This window comes from Felis catus, chromosome D1, assembly GCF_018350175.1.
Source record: "Felis catus isolate Fca126 chromosome D1, F.catus_Fca126_mat1.0, whole genome shotgun sequence".
NCBI lineage: Eukaryota > Metazoa > Chordata > Mammalia > Carnivora > Felidae > Felis > Felis catus.
In genome coordinates, this window is record NC_058377.1 from 40,733,770 (window position 1) to 40,755,984 (window position 22,215).

At 41.3% G+C, this 22,215-nt stretch overlaps 1 protein-coding gene across 7 annotated transcripts in view; it reads right to left on the bottom strand.

Moving 5' to 3' along the window:
- The window catches only part of FAT3 (FAT atypical cadherin 3), a 669,818-nt gene that overhangs the window by 91,377 nt on the left and 556,226 nt on the right, over positions 1 to 22,215 (bottom strand). For 5 of the 7 annotated variants that reach the window (XM_011286534.4, XM_019811654.3, XM_019811655.3 and 2 more), the window contains 3 exons: positions 13,514 to 13,789; positions 10,810 to 11,020; positions 1,811 to 5,884 (listed from right to left, as the gene is read on the bottom strand). In XM_011286534.4, the coding sequence (XP_011284836.3) occupies positions 1,811 to 5,884; positions 10,810 to 11,020; positions 13,514 to 13,789 (4,561 nt within the window). Of the gene's footprint in view, positions 1 to 1,810; positions 5,885 to 10,809; positions 11,021 to 13,513; positions 13,790 to 22,215 lie in introns of those variants that run through there. The other 2 variants (XM_045038620.1, XM_045038621.1) reach the window with 2 other exon arrangements.

The window sequence follows — 22,215 nt, forward strand, 5'->3', positions numbered from 1 at the left end:
AATGCACAGCACGGCCACCTACAGCCGAGACGAGACTTCTCCAGCCCCAAATGTGAGTCACGTTGAGGTGGAGAAACCTGTTTCTGCTGAGGCTCAGGGTCCTCCCTGGGATATCACTTTCCTCTGCCACTGGCTACGATTCAATTATGCTTCCGTTGAATATTATTTTAGCATGCACAAATTTCACCTCTCCATTAAATGCTTTCAGTGCGGGCCCACATCTTTTGTTAAATAAAATGATTAATGGTCCTTTGTTAATCTGCGGCAGCACAGCCAAGTTGTGTTACATCAAGAGCAAAAGTTAAACCTAATTAAAATCAGTTGGTGGTTGGCACTGCTAATCGTAACAGTAGCTTTAAGCTACTCTGTTCTCATTACTTCGGTAAAGTTGATGGGATGGTCCCTTTAAATCATCCACTGACAATCCAGAGACAAAGTATAAATAATTAAAGCTGAAAATTGAGCAATTCTTCCCAATAGAAAAGTAGCCCTCAGCATGGCTAAGAAGCTTTTTGTCTGCAACTGAATGCAAATAAACCTAAGTGATGCTTTACTCAACTTTTCTTTCCTTATGACTATCGCTCATGTCTTTTCAGCAGAAATGTACATTTTAATGAAAAAATAAAAGGAAGGTATCAGATAAAGCATGAATGCATAAATAGTTTAAACAGAAAACACCATCAAGAAAACAGCTCTATAAAGAAAAAGGAAAGGAGTGATGGAGAAGAGTGGCAATCCCAGGCATTGACACATATGCTCTCCTGTGGATCTTATTCTGCAGTGATTAATTAACTTTCCCAGTAACGTACTTAAGCAGATTCTGTGTCCTGAGGGCATTCTAATTAATTCATTTTTCACTTTGAATAATGTAGTTTTTCTAAAGGGAAGCCACCTGACTACAAGTATTGATGGATTCTTTACAATCTTTTGGCACTTTGCTTATGTTCTGCCTTTGGATGTCACAACATCAAAATATTAGCTTTAAAACCCTTACATAGTTTTTAGGAAGACTGTTCTTATACCACCAACCTTCCCAGTCACCCCCCCCCCCCCATAAAGCTACCCCTGATCAGTGACACCGACATGAAATCCTCTGCCCCTCAGAGCAATGGTGACATTTTTTGTCCACTCTGGGTGACCTCATTTGTCTACCTTGGCGTTTCCACTGACCTGCTATTTACTATTTGGAAAGACAAAACAGAGATCTGAGAAAATGGAGTTCTCTGGAGAAACACTCTTTGATTTACGGAATCACGACTTAAGATTTTTAGCAAAAGGTCAAACCGTGCCCTTTAATTTGTATAGGTGGGTACGTGTACGTGCGTAGGAGTTTTCACTACCAGGAGGAACTTGTAATTGAAGCTTACTGGACCAATTTGACAATAAATCTCATATTTAAAAAAAATAAATAAATGAAGCTTACTGGGATTTATTTTCCTTACCAATACAAAAGGTAGGAATTTAGTTAAAATACATTTCATGTCTCCCCAAAAAAGCTGTAATTTTCATTTTTTAACTGAGATAGTTGGCTGGACTCCTTTTTAAATGATAAAAGGGGATGCAAAGACTGGATACCAATCTGGGTAATCCGTCACAGGCCTACCAATGAACTGCAAGCTAGGGCTGAGTCAGCAACAACCAAAACCTGAAAAACAGTCTACTTGGAGATCTTTCACTCAGCCCCAGAAAGGTTTTATTACTCTCAACCCCCTTGTCATCTTCCTTCTTTTCTCCTACTCTTATCCTCTGCCTCTTCCTACCTTTCTTTAGAAAGCAGAGCACCCAGTGAAAGCCAAGGTGGCTGACTTACCTGTAATATGGTAGCTCACTTGGCGATTAATGTCGGAAGTGTCTCTGTCCCATGTGCTGAGCACGGCTACCACCTCTCCAGGAGGGTCGCTCTCCTTCACATTCCCTCGGTACACCTCGTGGGCAAAGACTGGTGCGTTGTCATTTATATCCGTCACCCTGACAGAGACCAAAGCCGTGGATGAAAGAGAGAAGGCCTCTCCCAGGTCGGAGGCCACCACAGAGAAGGTGAAGGTGGGATCTGTCTCGTGATCCAGGTCCTTCAAGGTACTGATCCAGCCTGTGTTGCTGTCAATATTGAAGGTTTCCATTACCTTTTCAGGCTGGGAATCCGAGTGCAGGGAGTAAGTGACCTGCCCATTGGCTCCCCAATCCATGTCGATGGCTCTCACCTGTGTGAGTTTGGTGCCGACAGGCATCCCTTCCATTATGATCGTCTCGTAGCTGGAAGTTTCAAAGACTGGTTTGTTGTCATTCAAATCCAGTACCTTGATATCTACATCTACAGTAAACACAATGTCTACCTTGTCCAGGGGTATGGTGGCTGCTACCTTAAAGTGGAACGCTGGGCTGACTTCATGATCAAGGCGTTTGTCAAGCTTGATTGTGCCTGTTTCCTGCTCTATGACAAAGACACCCCCTTTGTTATTTTCTGGCCGTTCCCCATTAACTGTGCTGAATCTGACACTGTGACTGGGCAAAATTCGCAGCGTGTCCACCGTGCTCCCAATGGCTGTATCTTCTGAAACGGTAAAAGAATATTGAGACTGGGTGAATGAAGGCAAGAATGTTTCAGGGGGCAGGACGTGGATATAGACAGGAATGAGGGAGTGCTTTACTGGAATGCCCCCATCTACTGCTTTGACAAAGAATGACAGGACTGTGTTTTTCAGCTGGTTAAAATTGCCCTTAGTGACCATCCAGCCATTGTCAGGATCGATTTCTAGGAGGTCAGCCACCGACACTGAGGCCTCACTGTATAGAGAATAGGTAATCCGTGAATTAGCGCCATCATCTGGATCCATGGCTTGAACCTGAGTGACCAAATGGCCCCTTCCAACGTCTGCCCTGACGCTGGCTCTGTATTCCACTGTCATGAACTGGGGAGCATTGTCATTTTCATCCACAACAATCACTCTCACAGTGCAAAAAGTCGTTCTCCCTCCACCATCAAGGGCCCTCAAAAAAATACTAATGTCTCCTTCCAGAGGGTTCTCCCGGTCAAGCCTTTCTGTTGTGATGACTTGTCCATTGCTGTCTATGAGGAATCGATCCTTAGCAAAGTCATTGATGATGGCATAAGTGATCTGTCCATATGTCCCTGGATCCCCGTCTGTAGCTCGAACATGAATTACCTTTGTCCCAGCGGCTGCGTTCTCTCTCACTTCAGCTACGTAGGTGCTTTGGGAAAAGGCAGGGCTGTACAGGTTTGCCCCAAGTACCCTGATATGCACCTGTGCAGTGCTAGTGAACAACCCATCAGACACTGACACGTTGAGACTGTACAGAGGCTCCATTCTCTGTTTCCGGTGGTTGGACAGTGTGATGACGCCACTCTTGCCATCCATCAGAAAGCTCGTCCGGTCATTCCCAGATAAAATGCTATACTCCAAGCGGTCAAAATCAGAGCTGTCTGCATCAGAGGCTTGAACACAGGTTACAAAATGGCCCCGGGGGGCTAATTCACTCACATATGATTCATAAATGAGCTGATTAAAAACGGGAGGGTTGTCATTTATGTCTGAGATATAGATATGAACCAGGACCTCACTGCTCAGTGATGGGAAGCCATTATCTGTTGCTCTGACTTTCAAAGTGCAGTGTTGCACTAACTCGTGGTCCAGCATCCGTGCTGTCAGGATTAAGCCACTTGCGCTGTCTATGTGAAAATAATCTGTGCTGTTGTAAGTGTCCTGGACAATCTGATAATGTACCAATTTATTATTTTCCGAGTCTGCATCAGTAGAGACAACTTGCAAAACAGGTGTTCCAATGAGAGATGCTTCTGATAATGTTGTGTTATATGTGGGTTGATCGAAAATAGGGGGGTTGTCATTTACATCATTAACCAGCAAGTCAACGGTGACTTCAGCCCTGGCACCAGTAAGGGCATCACTGGCTCTTACCGTCAACCTGTAAACAGATGTAATTTCATAATCCAAAGGACTAACAACTTTCAGGACCCCGGTGTCAAAGTCAATGTTAAACTGTTTGTAAAGATCCCCATCAATAATGATATATATGATGCCTTGGCCTTCTGGACTGGTGGCATTGATGCTTAGAATGGGGGTATCCATTCTGATGTCTTCGTTGATCGATGCTGTATAAAAGGGCTTATCAAACACAGGCATTGCTTTGTTGACGATTGTGATGGGAAGTTCCACAGATGTGGATAAAGAGGGTTTTCCACCATCTTTGGCGAGGATGGTGACTCCATACTCAATGTTAGACAAGTCAGAGTTGAATGCTTCCTTTAAAATAACATTCCCTGAATTAGGGTTGATCTCAAAGTGGCCATAGTCATCCTGTAGGACATAGGTCACTTCTCCATTTGCACCTTTATCTTTGTCAATGGCTGTCACCTGGTAAATCAGAGTCCCAGGCTCAGCATCAACTTGCACAGCAGCATAGTAAGGGAGGCCCACAAAGACTGGGGAATTATCGTTTATGTCTTCAATGTTAACCCTCACCACCACTCTAGCCACACGCAGATGGTCTAACTCGCGGCTGGCTTCCACCACCAGCTCATATAACTCTTGTTCTTCACGGTCAAAGGGGACTCCGGTGGTCTGAATGACCCCTGAGGTAGATTTTATCTTGAACTTATTTCCTGGGTTTAGGATGCTATATTTTAAGGGCTCATTAAGGCGATTTCCAATGGCATTGACAATAGCAACTTTGGTTATGTTAGTGTTGTTCTCTGAGATCGAGGTCGAGTAAAAGCTTTGTGTAAAGTGGAGGCCACTATCCATGGCTTCTTTAACCAAGATGGTGACCACGGCCGTACTGTAGAACTTTCCATCAGATACTTTAACTATCAACATGTAGTGATCTTTGGAGAGGTTGTTGTTTTTTATGGTGAGTACTCCACTGTTGGAGTCAATTAGAAAATGATCCAAGCTGCCTTCCATTAGGCTATATGTCAGTTCAGGGGGCACCTCGGAGTCAGGATCTGTGGCACTAACTTTCAGAACCTCTACTCCAACATAGGTGGGCAGAAGTAAGATGGTCTCAAACACAGCCTGAGTAAAAACAGGCGGGTTATCGTTCACATCTGTCACCTCTATGTTGACTTCAACAGGACTCTCTGCAGTCAGCTGGGGGCTGCCACTGTCTCTCACATGCACATGAAAATGGAAATGGGCAATAGTTTCATGGTCCAGGTTGGCAATTGTTCTGATCGCACCTGTACTGGAATCCACTGTGAAGAACTTCTTGGCCGTGGACTCCACAATTTGATATACCAGCAGAGCATTCCGGTTGCTGTCAGCATCGGTGGCTCGAATCACCAGTGGGCTGTTATCCAAGCTCCTGACGATGCTATTGACTGGGGCAGCCTCACTTAGGCTGCCTGAATATTGAGAAAAGAGAAACACTGGGGCATTATCGTTTTCATCAACAATCTGAATATTGACTGTGGCATTGGAAGCCATTCCTGCCATGTTAGTGGCCTGAATGATGAGCTGATAAGAGGAAGTACGCTCGTAATCCAGTGCCTTCCGGGTGGTGATGACTCCAGAATACGGATTTATGGTAAAGATCCCATCGATGTTTCCATCTTTGACCTCATAAATGAGGGTAGACTGACTGATGGCAGAGATTAAAATGACTGACGTTCCAATATCAACATTTTCATTTACTTCTGCTTGGTAGTCTTTGTGAGTGAACTTGGGGTGAGAATTATCAGACATGGTAACGGAAATGCGCACAATTGCAGTGGCAGACATCGGTGGGGAACCCTGATCCGTGACTTTGACCGACAGTACAAACTGACCCGTCGTTGTCATGTCTGGTTCTTTGGAAACGGTGATGATGCCCAGGACTGGTTCAATCTTAAATGTGTTCCCAGTGTTCCCTGCAATATAGAAATCAATGGGGGAAATGGGTTACACGTCATGTTTTGAAGATTAGTTCTTCATCTACAGTCTACTTTACTGCAACATGGCAAGGGGAAAGCAATTATTTCTATCCATTCCATCTCATTCTGAGATAGAATGAAATACTTTGCTTTTAGGGGAATTCAAAAGCGACTGAAATAAGTTTTTCAGTAAAATTGTAAATTTTGGGTTGGTATCTTCTTAATCCAAGTTAACAACAACAACACAATACTGTGTACAATGCCACTGTGAGAAAGGCATTTTTACCTAAACCAGTGCCATATTCTGTATACTATGTAATGAGAAAGATAGTTGTGAGAGTTGTTTCAGAACAGTATACCACAGGCATTTGATTGCAGATTATCCCAAAGATAGGCTTTGCTACGTGGAACTGGCATTGTTCCACCCCATCAAAACCGACTTCACTCCAAACACTGCTTTGGTGAGGTGGGGGGGGGGGGTCTTTTGTTCAGGCCTGAAGAATTCCTCCTAAGTCCCTGTTTGCTTTGTAAGTTGGGAGGACTTTTTTCTGACTACCCTTCTGTCGTTCACTCCCACACACCCCAAAAGACATACATGCACACACAGACTTAAAACTAGACATAAATTTTAAGGCAGTCCCTCCAATCTGTAACCATCCTAAGTACTGGAGAGGCTTCCAGAGGAGTAGCAAACTGCTGATCACCTGCACCAGCATTAAAACCAAAAACCTGAGGCATCACCCATCTGAAACTGAGAAACTGGTACCCCACTTTGATGTGTCTGGAGTGGGAAGGCTGCGACCCACGACACTCCAGAAGTTGAGAGCCCTGCCTCTGAAACATTGAGTGGTGTGAAATCTGAGGTTGCCGAGGATGAGGATAAGAGAGGAGTAAAGAATGGGGAACGCAAGACTGAAGGATGTCAAGAAGCTGGCTGAAAAGCAGTGGACAGTGTGAAGCAGAATCCTTCAGGGGCGCCTGGGTGGTTCAGTCGGTTGAATGTCCGGCTTTGGCTCAGGTCACGATCTCACGGTTCGTGAGCCTGAGCCCTGTGTTGGGTTCTCTGTTGTCGGTGCAGAGCACGCTTTGGATCCTGTCTCCCTCTCTCTCTGCCCCTCACCCGCGTGTGCTCTCTTACAAATAAATAAACATTAAAAAAAATTAACAAAAAAAGAATCCTTCACCAAGTTGCTTTTTGTTTCTCTCATCAGGCCTTCTGATACTTCTCAAAAACACATAGTCCTGCGTGTCTAGATTCTTTAAAAACAAAGTTAAAAATCGTGGTTATTCAGTTATACCTGGATTTTTCTTTCTGTTTGAAGTACTGAAGGATGGCAGGCATAGAGACAGCTTCAATGTCATTATTATTAAGACAGACTCCTGCATTGGGAGGCACTTACATGTGTCTCCTGAAATACGCAGCAAATACAGTGGCATACATACTTCTTACTACATACTTATTCAATCAACTTCTCTGTGTCTGAGAATAAAACAGTAATGTTCATAAAAAATCTGCTTATTTTTAAAGAAGAAATTTAATAAAGAGGTAAAGGATTTGATGCCAGCCCCCCAAATGTGAGTATTGAACAATGTCATCTTTGGTGTCAGCATGATTTTTTTCCTTGTCACCTCTACATGAGCACTTTGTGAGGACGGCATGAAGTTCAAGGATCTCATGAGCAGGCTTGCAAACGTTCAGTAAATAGTGGCATTGAGCGTGAGTCCAACACTTGATTCATAGACCCTCGCAAGGAGGCAGGAATCATTTTGCTTCAGCATCTCAGAGGAGGAAGATGTAGAGGTTGTAGAGATAATGGTCACCAATACTCAGCCCCAAATGACGAATGCAACAGAACCAAATGTCTCTGTGCTCCTTGATTGTGGACTCCCTCAGTGGAGTCTCCAGCTAAGTCCTCCCTCGCTGTAGGCCCAGCACATTCCTTCATGCCCAGAAAGATATATGGCAGGGATGATGGGGAGCTAGCTTCTGGTCTTGAGTAGAACTTCACAGCCCTGCTGTCCCAGGGCTACTGACCTGCCTGTCACACCTGCCTGGATGCTGTGCTCATTGATCATGTCCAAAGTGGGCTCTCGGTCTCTTACCCTATTTAACATACTGCCTGCCCATTTTCTTAGAATCCACTTCCTGCTTATTCTCTCCTGCTATCCTCGAATCCTTGGAAACTAACCTCTGCTTGTTTTCTTGGAATCTATAGTTAGTTTCTTGTAGACTTCTGGCAAGTGAGCAAAAGCTGAACTTATCTTACTTACCATTATTTATCTAGCATATAGCACAGTCATGGCACAAAGAAGGTGTTCAATAAATATGTATTAAATGATTGGATGGACAGGTAGAGCTACAAAAGATTTTTAATTCTCTATCTGTATGCATCTTGGGATCCAATATGCCCCCATCACAACTCAATTCTTAGTCTTTGTCTCTCCTGTTTCGAAGCCCACCCATGAGCCACTGTTGCACCAAATAGAAACGTGAGCTAAATTAGAAGTTCTGCGCTCAAAGTCCACCTCAGTCCTTCGGGTCAAAATAAAAGCTTCAGTAGTTATTTTAGAAGCCAGACAGGGGATAGGAAGTTTATGGCCCACCAGTAATCAAAGTAAAATCTTGCTTATCTGAGGTCTGTAAGAGAACTTAAGGAAAATGTCCTCTTCCCATAACCACTTTGTCGTTTGCTTCAAAATGTTGGAAGCATCTGGGTTTTCCCTCTTTCCTAGCATGATCTGGGAAGGGACTGGCTTGGTCGGGAGTAGTCAGGGGCTAGTGAGGTCTGTCTGTCCATGAAGGAGCCCCATCACCACTTGTGACTTAACTGTGCACACACTGAAATCCTCATCAGCTTCTTACACATACAATCGGGGGTCATTGTTTGAGATTCCATTTTTTGAGATACCAATCATTCCTATGGGTTTTTGGAAAATTCAACTTTTCTCTATAAAAGATGTTTTAAGGAAATAACTTCTCTATTTTTAACCTACTGTTATAGGAATGATGGAATCCCTTGTCTATGCACAGCACCAGGCTGCAGCGTGTGGCTGCTGAAAGATAAGGAAAGCAGTCTTGTCAGCCGGATGGGAAATGACTCTTGGTTTAGAAATTATCTGCCTCTCTAAGACAGTATAAGTAGTAGCCTTAATGACAAATACAAAAAGCAAGTAGACGCCATAGACGACACTTAGAAAATGTTAAGTAAAAAAAACAGAAGTAGGACTCCATACCTCAATGATCACAATGATATGAAACGATGCATATGCATGGATGAATACCGGGGAAAGGAAGCTATATATCAGATTAGGAAAAAAAAAACCGTAGAAAGACTCTAAAGAGTTGTTGGATCAGGCGACACTTTCTGTGACGTTATTTAAATATTTGTGTCTTTAAAAAGAAGTTGCCCTATATTATTTGTGGAACTAGAAGAACGAAGATTATATAATCAAATAATTAAACGTTCTTGGGGTAAACAACAGATGCACCATAGCATCTAAAAGAAAAGTGCTGGTCAGGCTTTACGTTAGCAGGAAATTCCATAAAAATCTAGAAAAACTATTGCTGAAGTTGCTTGGGGCACCTGGAGTTGTGAACCTGTGTATTTTATTTCTTCATTTCATTATTTTTTTTTGTATAGAGCTTAGCTTAGACTCCTATAAAATGTGGGTGCCTGATACAGGAAACCGTTTTAGATTAGCATTGGATGCAGTGGCTTTCTTAAAAAAAGAAGACTGTTGGCTTTTCTTTTTCTAATATTTTTTAGCCCCAAACTGTCGTCCTAGCATTCATATTTTAATTCAACCACTCACAAAAATGCTCCACATTTAAATCACGGGAAAGAAGCTTTTCCAGCGCTGGCATAAAAAGAGACAGCATTTGGCTTTTATGCACGACAGACATAATGTTGTAGAACATTTTGGAAATATGTGGCTTGAATATTCAAAGAACGACAGAAGAGGGGAAAGGAAAATAGAACAGGTAAGAGATATTTGTAATTTTTAGGCTCCTAGTCCTATCCCTTGCTTGGATTCTCCTCTCCTCTGTCAGAAGTGTTTTCTTCCTTTCTCTATCTTCAAACCATCAGTGAACTATGGTCTTGCCTTATAGATGGTCAAATTGACTTTAAAAATCTCAAATTTAAGGGGCTCCCAGGTAACTGAACCGGTTAAGCATCCAACTCTTGATTTTGGCTCAGGTCATGATTTCACAGTTCGTGAGATCAAGCCCCGTGTTGGGTTCTGCATTGACAGAGCAAAGCCTGCTTGGGATTCTCACTCTCTCTGCACCCCTGCTCCCTCACACGCGCTCTCTCTCTCTCTCTCAAAATAAATAAATAAACTTTAAAAAACGTTAAAAATCTCCAATTTCACAAAATTTGAGCCTGTATTTATTTATCTGTCCAGTTAAGTAGACATTTCAGTGCCTACGACCTACTGGGCTACTCTGATTCCCCTCGGGTGAAGTTAATTTTTGCAAACAGTGGGGGTGTAGGTGTTTTTGAAGCCCACAGCTTGCCCACTGACAAGTAAACAAAGACTTGTGGGATCCAATTCATAGGACAGCCTGGAAGCCCTCAAAAGGTGGAAGGCTTTGGTTATTTTAGTCCAAGGCCATGGCTTGTCGACCCATCAGTGAAAGTCACTGAGTTCACCACCCATTTCTTCTCTCCCTTTCATTCCAGAACAATCCGAGAATAACACAATAAGAGGGAACTCTCTCCTCACTGTCAGTGATGGAAAACATATTGCAGGAATGCCAAGAACTCTATATAGCATCATCACGCAAATCGGGCAGTTGCTTGGCCAAGAAATTCTTTGGGAGACATTCCAGTGGTAACGATGTGAATTTCACATGGTGATCAACACTACGGAGGGGCAAATGCCATGCATTATGTTACAATCTGTGCAACAGCTCTCACCTGCTTCTATGGTATATATGAGTTCTGCATTTTCCCCTTTGTCTTTGTCCAGAGCCGTCACCTGCAGAACAGCTGATCCCAGAGCAGCCGATTCAAATACAGATGCTTCATACAGTGGGTTGGTAAAATAAGGACTGTGATCATTAGCATCTTCCACATTCACAATGACTCGGGCCAAGTTTCTTCGATAAGGAAACTCCTGATCTCTGACCTTCAGGCAAAATACAAGAAGCAGCAGGACTAAAATCTTAAATTGCAAGGAAGTCACATGGCTATATCTGTGGTAAATACCAAAGGAGGTAACTCACACCAAGTGCTTGATGCAATCCCGGGCACACAGTAGGTGCTCAGTAAATGAGGGTATATCAAGTGAGGACACTAACCGTGAACAAATTGAGAGTAAGGGCCCCATCCATTTTATCGCTCAGCATTCTGACTGACCTACGGTCCATCCTCAGTCTGTGTGTGTGTGTGGAGCTGATGCCTGGGCATCACCGACACAGCACTTTTCTCTGCACCACCTCCCACCGCCACTACCCCCTTATTTGTGTATATATAGCTGCTAATGGAATGGCAGACGGGGGCTCTTCTGAGAGGGAAACAAAAAAGTTTAATGAAAGAATTAACAAATGCAAAGCAGGCACTGCCATTTATTCATTCATTCAACAAACATTTATTGTCACCTATTATCTGTCAAGTCCTGGCTTCACTCTCTCCTGACTTCAGCAGCAATTCAGATTTGGTCCTTGCCCTCAAGAAGTTAACAGGATCATAGAAATCAGTAAGCAGGTGTAAGGCCTGGTGGTAAGTGCCAGAATGGGAGTGAGGAGTAGGAAGAAGTTAAGGTGGCATTCAGCTTCTTGGAAGAGGTTAACAAAAGCAAGTACGAGTGGTAAAAGGGGGGCGTGGGCCACCACATATTTCAGGCAAGAGCCAACCAATGCCAAGGCCCAAGACCGAGGGGGAGCCCTGATTCCCAGGAAGATGAACCAAATCCTCCTAAAATGTGAGACCCCCCCGCCTTGTGACTTCACCAAGGAAACTTGCCTGACCGCTTGAAAGTTTCCCCTGCTTTGCATATGCCAGGAGCTTGCAAAAAGTCAATTCTTTAGCCCTAACCACATGATTTTGCTATAATTTGCTGTAGCACTAATCAAATGTGTGCCTTCCATTTGTTCCATTATAGACTCCGTAACTTCAGAGGGATGTGAAGAAATTAGAAAATAGACCGAAGAGAGCCATCAAAGGGAAAGGGCTTTTCAGAAATAGTACCTAGAAGGAACGAGCAAAATGACTTAAAATGGCTTTGCTGGGAGAAAGGCAGCACAAAGGACATGTTTGCTCTAAATCATCAATTACAGAAATGATAAATGATACAGGGTGACCAAACTGAATTTTGAGTTTGTTAAGGAAAGAATGAACAGAAATGACTTGACTAGTGAGAATGGAGTTAGTCGCTGGCGTGAGGTTTCTGCCCCTGAGTAAAACACATGCAGAAGCACCCCAGTGAATGTGCTCAATTTTCCTGCCTGTAGACCGGCCCCCTACACCCAAGGACAGAGCTGAGCTCTGTATATGAAGATTATTGGAATCTAGGTCTGTTCCAGTGGAACATCCAGTGGAATGTCTCTCTTGTATCCTCAGTGCCTAGAGCAGGGCTTGGTACACAGTAGGTGCTGGAGAAAAATATCTGTTGAATGAATGAGGGTGGATCTGATGGTCTCTATGAGTCCCTCTTCTTCCGCCCCTGGTGTCACAGCTGGAAACCACAGCCAAGGGCATGGCATTCCAGCTTCCTCTTGCCCAAGAGGGTTTCCAGACTTGGGAAGGAAGAGTAGCACTCAGTGGAACATCACCTTCAGCTGCTAGGACACTGGTAGCGTCTTAGGGTGTTTGAAAGCCAGTCAGTACACAGAATTTAGTCTGTGTCTTCCTACTGGTCTTAAGGAACTCAGGGGGTCTGTTAGGCAGTAGCTGTGCAATGCAATGGCCCACAGGGCACTTGGGTGGTCAGAGGGACAGATTTTAGGCCATAAGCTAATCAAGGACGTTTCTCTTCATCTCTACTTCCCACTTACGTGAACTGGAGCAACTCCACTTTAAAATTAAAGCAACTTCCATCCACATAATTCGGAGGCCCCATGAACCCCACCTCAGACCTAACTAACACTCTCTGCAGGCTTCGGAGTGTTTTGAGATCTCTCTTGGGGGCCAGTATTCACTGGTCCAATGCCTGTGCAGTAGGTAATGACTCAGTTCCCTACATGCCTCCCAGGACTGAGCACTGCATAGGGTGAGTAAATGATCACCCTTGTGATTAACTTCTCAAGGAACTTCTGTTAAACTTTTCCACAAAAATCTTCTGGATGCAAACCAACATCATAGCCTGGGAGATTTACAGAAACACGGCCTGTTCCTTCCTTCCCAAGTCAGCCTGTCAGCAGCATTTCCTGGGAAGCCACTGTCTGAAGAACTCATCTAATATTTCATTTTGGCAAAAGTATCAAGTCACTCTGTAACAATAGCCAATTCCTCACTGAAAAAAAAAAAAAAAAAAGCAAAAAAGGAACGCAGCCCTGCTGTGAAAAGACCAAATGTACTACTACTTACAAAACGTAAGGGCCCTGTACTCCTGAAGACCAAGGAATGTGTCTTGAACGGTCAACGACTCTGTTAGGAGAGCAAATCAGCAGTTTGGTCCTACCATTATGTTGAGGATGTGCTTGTCCTGGGCCTCATGGTCCAGCCTCTCGGCCGTGTAGAGCACACCGGTGCTGGGGTCAATCCGGAATTTTCTCATACTGACAGAGTCGATGCTGCTGTGGACAGTGTAGCTCAGCTTGTGTTTCTCGTCTCTATCGGTGGCTTCAATCTGCAGTATCTCTGTATCTGGAAGCACGTCCTCGGAAATTGTCACATCGTAATTCGGCTGAGAGAATTCTGGGCCATTATCATTATTATCCAGCACTTTGATAAATACCTATAGTTAAAAGAAGACAGGAGTGATGACTAACGCCAATTCACTCATTGCTAATAAAGAGGCCCCCTCCCACCCCCCTCCCTCCGTGTCCTTGGAGCCCAGCTTCTAGCAGCTCTCTCAATATGTAGGAAGATCTCATATGAAAACACTCTGTAATTAGAGGTTGACAATAAACCAGTGGTTCACATTAGCAGGAACATAAACTATGAGCTAATCAATATTCTCACTATTAATTGAACAGCTGAGACAGCCCCCTGGGGGTGATAATTCCACAGGCCTATTTGAGGCACAATGTAAGAGATCACAAGGTGACCTTAGTTTGTTAAGTTCCTGTTGTCTTAAGTTCTGTTATGAGCTCCTCCGGGTGGAGGTGCAGTGGAAGCAGTGACAGGGTGGGAAGAGTAACAAAGAGGCAGAAGAAGGGGAGGCATGGACACAGATGCCGCATCCTCAGAGCAGTCAGAACTCCTCAGCTGCAGGGGCCCCACACAGTGGCTCTCCTTCAGATGGGAGGGGTCTCGCGAAGAACACGGCACGGATGGCAGCTGAAACAGGAAGTCCCCGGGTTGTTTTCTTTTGTCAGGCATTTCATTATAAAACATTTCAGGCAGACATAAGTAAGAAACAGCAATAAAAGAGCTAGGTCATAGATTAATGAACCCTCACATATTTATAGCTCGGCTTTGACCGTGATCAATTTATGGCTCATCTTGTTTCCTATATATAGTGGTTCACCTCCATCTGCTCCCCATATTAGTGGGAAGCAAATCCCATAATTTCAGTATGTAACTCCAAAAGACAGGGATCCTTAAAATAAACACACACACTACCATCACTGCCCTTAAACAGAGAAAACAAGGATTCCTTAATATTAAGTATTCAGGGTGTTTATGCTTCTATAATTTTTTACTGTGTCATGTATGTTTACAAACGTATTTTAAAACATCAGACTATTCAAATACGGTCCAAACATTGCCGTTGGTTGGTATGCCCTTTAATTATCTTTTTTCTTTAAGTTTATTTATTTATTTATTTAGAGAGAGTGCATACACGGTGGGAGGGGCAGAGAGAGAGGGAGACAGAGAATCCCAAGTAGGCTGCGCACTGTCAGCGTAGAGCCCTATGCAGGGCTTGATCCCACGAACCATGAGATCATGACCTGAGCTGAGATCAAGAATTGATCCACTTAACTGCAGGTGCCCTTAATTATCTTTTAATGTATAGATTCTCCTTCTGTCTCCTTTTATTTCCTTGCAATTTTTATATTATATTGTTTTATATTATATCATTGCTCGTGGTGGTAAATAAACTCCACCATTTTCTCTTTAATTCCCACAGGTTGAATTTTGCTCATTGCTTCCCCTTGGTTTTGTTCTCCATGTGCCTCTGTTCCCTGTATTTCTTATAAACTGATAGTTTGATCTAGGAGATTTGGTAAGATTCATGCTCAATTTCCTTTTCCTTCTTTTTTTCTTTTTTTACATCTGGATATATATTGTAGTTCTGTCTGCAATACCTAGTTCTCACTCTTGTTAAGTGGTATTGGCAACCCCTGATGATCATTACATAGATGACATTTATTCATTAAAAATACAAAATGGTAAGGTTTTAATTCTATGGTTTATTCCTCATTTATTAGCTAGAATAGTTTTAAAAAGAAACTTCTCTCCAAATATTTTGTTACTCTGAAGGACAATTCAGATAGTGAAGTCATAATGAATATTTAATTCTTTCCCTTTATTTATCATCTCAGAATGATAGTTTGTTCTTCAGCTCTTCCCAAAGTGACCAACGAAGCATTTTTTCTCGAGTGTCAGTACGAGCTCATGAATTTAATCACAGCTGATGTTTCTGTCCATTGCAGTTATTATACTCATTGATGCACAAATGGCCCTTCCTTGGCCAATGGGAGCCTCTTCAAGTTGGCTCATGAGATCTTTTGACACAATCCTAGTAGTCTTTGATAGCTTCTTTGCTTTCTAATAATTGCTACTAGTGATTTTTTTCCAGGGTCACCTTGTACATTTTCTGACCCAGTCTTGTAATATCTATTTCTCCAAAAAACAATGACATCTTTTTAGTTAGAAGTGGTGCTAGGAATGATCATTGCTGTTGGATTTACTATTGTGTTTAGTTTGCTTCAGTGGACAGAGTCAGCGGGAGTTTTTTGCTGTTGATAATTATTTCATGAGTTCATACTGACACATCCAATTCAAAATTAGGGCATCAAGGTTTTTTACTTAATCTCATTCTGTTTATATCTGTATCGCAGCCTAAGACCCTATGTTGAAATTTCTCATGCTCAAAGACATCATCACAATTACTCAGTTTTATATGAAATACATGCACACAAGTCTCAGAATAACAATAACAACTTTGGTGCTGTAATTCTATTACAACTATGATCATTCAAAAACAACTTAATATTATTTTTAGTTCCTTTGATTTTGAGATTTATCCCACTAGGATAAATTAGGATATACAGTCAAATTAGTATGTTCAAAGCACAGAAAAGCTCTTCTCTGTGTAGATATGCCAGCAACACATTTAAGTTTATTGGCTTTCATTTACTTTAAAATTTTAAACTTGTCTTAACATTTAATTTTGTTTTTATATTACATGTAAAAGTACCACTGTCAAATTTACAAAAAAGGTATAGTCAAAGTAGTTTAGCTTCTCTTTCCCCTTCACCCTATTCCCTTCTTCTCCTACAGGTAATGATTTTTTAAAGATTAATGTTACATTTTATCCATCTCTTTTGTTACATAAACATTATTGTATACAGCCCCCCCTCCCCCACCTCATGCTCTTTGACTTAACATCATATCAATGATTCTCAACTGGGGATAACTTTGTCCCTAAGGGGATATTTGGCAATATCTGGAGATATTTTTCATTGTTACAACTGGGTGCTGGGGTGTTCCTGGAATCTAGTGGGTAGGGGGGCAGGGATGATGCTAAACACCCTACAATGCACAGGACTGTCCCCTGCAACAAAGAACTATCTGAACCAAAATGTCAACAGTGTTGCTGTTGAGAAACTCTGAATCATCATATTCCAAAGACAATCCACAGCAATATAGAGATACTCTTCCAATGGGTAGATGGATCACAGTTAAGTCAACCATTCCTCAATCGATGTTCATGTCAGGTGTTTCCAATTTTCACCCTTAGAAAAAATGTGCCATCAAGAGCCTTGTGTCCAGGTCTTTTTATTTTTTTTTGCTATCATATATATTTGAGTCCCTAGAATTCTGAGTGCTGGATCAAAGGCTAAGTGCTGATATAGTTTTGTTCGTTATTTCCTTATTCCTTTCCCAAAAGTTTTATTAATTTGCATTCCCATAGCAATATATACGAATGAATGTCTTCCACAGCTTTGCCAACAAAGTATGTACTCTAACTTTTGAATCTTTTGCCAATCTGATAGATAAGAAATAGCATTTCAGTGTACTTTTAATTTGCCTTTCACTTATTATGAGTGAGGATGGGCATCTTTTCATATGCTTAAGAGTCATTTGCGTTTCTTTTTATGTGAAAATTATTTATATCAGCTCATTCCTTATGAGTTAGATGGCCTTTTCCTTCTTTATTTTTGGTAGCATGGTGATATAAATTGCAAATATGATTTCAATTCTGTTATTTAACTTTATTTTGCTATGGTGATTTTTTTCCATGCAAAAGCTTTTATTTTTATTTTTATGAAATTGAAAACATCAGTCTTTTCCCTTATTGTTACCGGATGCTAAGTCATAGTTTAGAATACTTATATTTTTCAGGTTATAGGTGAATACACTCATTTTTTAAAAATAGCATTTACACGTACCCTTTTCTTACATTTACATCTCTACTCCATTTGGAATTTTTCCTATATTATGTGAGAAATTGATTGAATTTCATTTTTTTCTACAGGGCTCTCCATTTACTTCAATGCTACTTTTTACAAGACTCAAATTCCACTGATTTGAGAGGCCAGCTTTATTGTATGCTAAGTTTACATACGCACATGATATATTTCTGAATTTTCTATTTTGTTCAATTGGTTTCTTTGTCTTTTATATGTCAATATAAAAATGTTTTAATTAAAAAGGCTTTATAGTGTGTTTTAATTGCAAAAATTAGCCCCTTTGTTCTTTTCAAGGAGTTTCCAGGCCAGGCTTGTTTGTTGTTCTTCAAAATGAACTTTATAATCAGCTTGTATAACAACTGACAAAAAATTGATAAGCCTTTTAGATTGGATTATGGTGAGAGTATAGTTTAACTACATGAGAACTAATTCCTTTCTGATGGAGTCGTCCTATCCAAGGACATAGTTTCTTTTTCCATTTGTTCAGACCTACCATTTTATTTTTCAGGGAGTTTTAGCTTTCCTCAAATAGATTTTAAACACTTTTTGGGGCGCCTGGGTGGCTCAGTGGGTTAAGCATCTGACTTGGACTCAGGTCATGATCTCACAGTCTGTGAGTGTGAGCTCTGCGTTGGGCTCTGTGCTGACAACATAGAGCCCGGAACCTGCTTCAGATTCTGTGTCTTCCTCTCTCTCTGCCCCTCCCCCACTCACACTCTGTCTCTCTCTCTCTGGCAAAAATGAATAAAACATTAAACAAAACACACTTTTTAAAGTTTATGCATGTGCTATATCCTAAGTGGGGTCTTCGTTTCCATTTTATCTTTTCCCTTTTATTTTTTTTTGCTATTGACGCTATTGATTTGTATGCTGAATTTATAATCTGTTATTTTACTAAAGTTTCCTATCATTTGCAGGTTTTCTAAGTACTCCTTTGAACTTTACAGATGCATAATTATACTACATGCAAATGGAGAGATAGTTTTACTTTTTTCTTTTTTTTCTGTTTCTAAATACACTTTAATATATACTGTTGATTCATTAACATTAACTCATAGCCAACAGCACTATAACTCAGGCCTGAATGAATCTCATGGAACACACATATTTTGTCTATAAGGCACATCAGCATGTCCTTCTTGCACTTGGGAACACTGAATTGCATTTCAGTCCTACACTGAGGGATCTTTTAAACAGTGAGATTGCTGACAAAGAACACAAGAATGCAAAAAATGTGGCACTAAATAGATTGCAAAAAGGACACTTGTATAGAGTACAAGAGCTAAAACAGGAAGGCAGAGCATCACTCTGTTCAACCATAGCAGGGAAAATATTTTGCTGCTCTGTGCATGTCTGGAACGACCACAAAGGTGCTGAGAATATTGACTTGGGGATTATAGATAAATATCAGAGATCATCAGGGTATACCCAGCATTTAGCTCAGGGCTGGACACAATGAATTGCAGGTACTCAATAAATGTCCTAGTTAAATATTTAGTATCTTTGTACACAGAGTTTAGACATATGTGATAGCACAGATTTTAGTCTCTTCGGCCATGATCCAGGTAAAACGATGATTATAAAGATGATGATCATAATGTTAAGAGCATAATGTAACAATAACAACGACACCAGTAAAACCACTGGACATAGTAGTAACGTTAATAGTAGCAATAACTAGATCAATGACCATATATTTCCTTATGTTTTTCTAGTACTTTAAAAAAGCTTCTTTATCTTTGTTGGGTTTTCTTGAATTTGCGGACCGTCTTAATTATTAAAAGCACCCGAACGCATATATCCAAAATATGCAAATGCCAAGGAGTCCATGTTGAAGCATTACATTTGTTCTACCGTTTCCTTTTTATAACACAACTTGCTTTATCTTACCTATTTGCGTTGGTTAATACTTTTAGCACAAGTTAAATAGTATTGGAGCCGGTGACATTCCTGTCTTATTCCTGACTAATGGGAAAGCTTTTACATATGCAGGCATTTGGCTGCATTCTAGAAAATTATTTACTTTTTAAAATGTGGTCAGACCACGGCTATTCTTGTAAGCAGCTGCATTGTCACTCATGTTGACCACATGTGCTTTTTCTTTTCTGAGGAAGAGAAAAGGGCTGTGCTACGGCCTCTGTGCCCAGAAGACTTGCCCAGTGAGTGAGCCTGACATGGGAACAAGATTTGCTTGCAGTTTATGGTTAAAAAAAAGGGCTAAGAAGTGTGCCTGTGAGTTTTAGGTATTGTTTTATCTCCACTGTATTTGGAAGGTCATACTAGATTCTTTGAATGCCAATTCTTTCCTTGAAAAAGTTCAAGTTAACTTAGTCAAGATGCTAAAATATTTGTGTGCACAGAAGCAGTTATATTAACGGGATAAAAAAGCCTTTCCAGCCAGCAAGGCTGCCCTGACCTTCATGAAGTTTCAAAGTTGATGTGCTCCTGAAAGGCTTGCCTCTTTCTGCTTGCTTTGTCTTGTGCCTAATCTACAGTCAGAACAAGTGTTTCTCTGTAAAAGACTTCCTTCTCCTCGTTTGCTTTTTATTTCCCACAGTTGGGGCCATTTGTGAGCTCCTGAACTAACAAACAAAGCAAAGTAACTCTCAAAGATGTTGTGCTCAAAATGGTAATTGAAAGGCCTAAAGAAGTATAATGGAATCAAAGCAGGAGGAAACCTGAATGTAGGAAGTCTCTTCAGCGCTGGATCCAATGGTGCCTACCACAAACACTTCGGGTTTTGCAAGCTCATCTAAGCTAAGTCTGGGTACGTGCCAAGCCTGGCTTTACAAAGGCTCATGGCATGAAGTGTCCTTGGGGTGAGTTACAGGGGAAGGCCTCGGTCTTTCATTAGAATCAATTAAGTCCCAAAGTACTGACACTCTGTTCCGCCTCTGTTGGCATTTTGAAACCATATTTAAAATATTCTATGGTTGTGATTTCAAGGGTAATGCTCCTTGGATTCTCCCCAAGCTTACACGTTTTATTTTTGGATGTGTAAGTAAAAAAAAAAAAAAAAATCATGTCAGTTTATGTTAAACCTGTATCATATTTTTTTCTTAACCTTTATCGTCTCTAGTTTATCGATGGGAAAAATGTGAATCAGAGAAGTTAAGGGGTGTGCCCAAAGTGACAACGGCAAGGCCAAACTCAAACTAGGTCATATGGAGCCAAGTTCTACATTCATTCCATTATGCCATCTCCATGTGCACTGAAAGTATATACACATTAATTATAAATGCACCTAACATACGTGAACAAATGCGTGTGTACATAGCACGTACCTTGTTATACCGAAATCCTAACTGACACAATAGACAACAGACGTGACCGCTGTCATTTCAGGAACATTATTCTAAGCAGAAAGTTCCCTGCTGCCTTTAAAACTGGAATCCATTTTCAAAAATTGATTCACTCACAAATTGTTAGGCATGGATCTATTACAAACAATGAAGTTTTACCATTATTATTGTTTTTTTAATAGGAAATCCTACCTCAGAGTTGGTTTGCTGCTATATTTTATCTCTATATAAATTGTATTAGTTCCAGCATTTTCCTAACCTAACTACAGAAGGAAGTTTGGGGTTACTTTCTTTTTCACCTGCTAAGAGGGAGAAGGTGCTGAGGAAGATAAAAACTCCTGACAAAGGAAGTGATCCTTGGGAGTTCCTTGAACTAGGGAATCATGGAACAGCTTTAGCAAAAGTGATTTCTTCTGGAACACCTGGGTGGCTCAGTCGGTTAAGTGTACGACTTCAGCTCAGGTCATGATCTCGTGGTTCGTGGGTTCGAGCCCCGCATCAGGCTCTGTGCTGACAGCTCAGAGCCTGGAGCCTGCTTCAGATTCTGTGTCTCCCTCTCTCTCTGCCCCTCCCCACCTCGCATTCTGTCACCTTCTCTCTCGAAAAATTTTAAGAGAAAAAAAAAAAGTGATTTGTTCTTACCCTCACCTGCCTTTAAGGAGGTGCAAAGGTGGAAGGAAAGGAGAAGACACAGTCTAAATCTTAAAGATAAAGTCTGCTTTTTGAAGAAGAAGGCCAGTGAGGAATTCCCAGCACATGGCTTAAAGACAAAAGAAGAATGGACTCCTCAAGACTGTGAAGGGCAAGGTTAACCTGAAGAATGCAGGTCCCAGACCTCTTAGCCCCAGTGAATACACTCTCTTTGGCAGAAAGCCTTTGTGGCTAATTAACTCAATTAACTGCCTTTGTGGGGCCTAAGGATTTTGGAGATTATCTGAAAGAGATTTTTAATCTCAGGTTTGGCTGTGGAGCATACGAATACAAGCTGATTTTCATATGTTTATAAATCAAAGTAGGACTTGAATAAGAAAAGCATATTAAAATCACAAAAGCACATATCATGAGTCTCTGAATCAAATCAATGTAATTTTTAGATTATTATTTGGGCATGAATATCTCTGCTGTCTTTCATGAATAACAATGAAAGCCACATACACAATATTTTATAGTTATCAGGTATAGTATTCCAATTTTAAGTTGAGGATGAGACTAATAATAAAACTTGCATGAGCCCAGCACATCACAGATCTGAAAATATCTCAAAAGATCTTATTTTA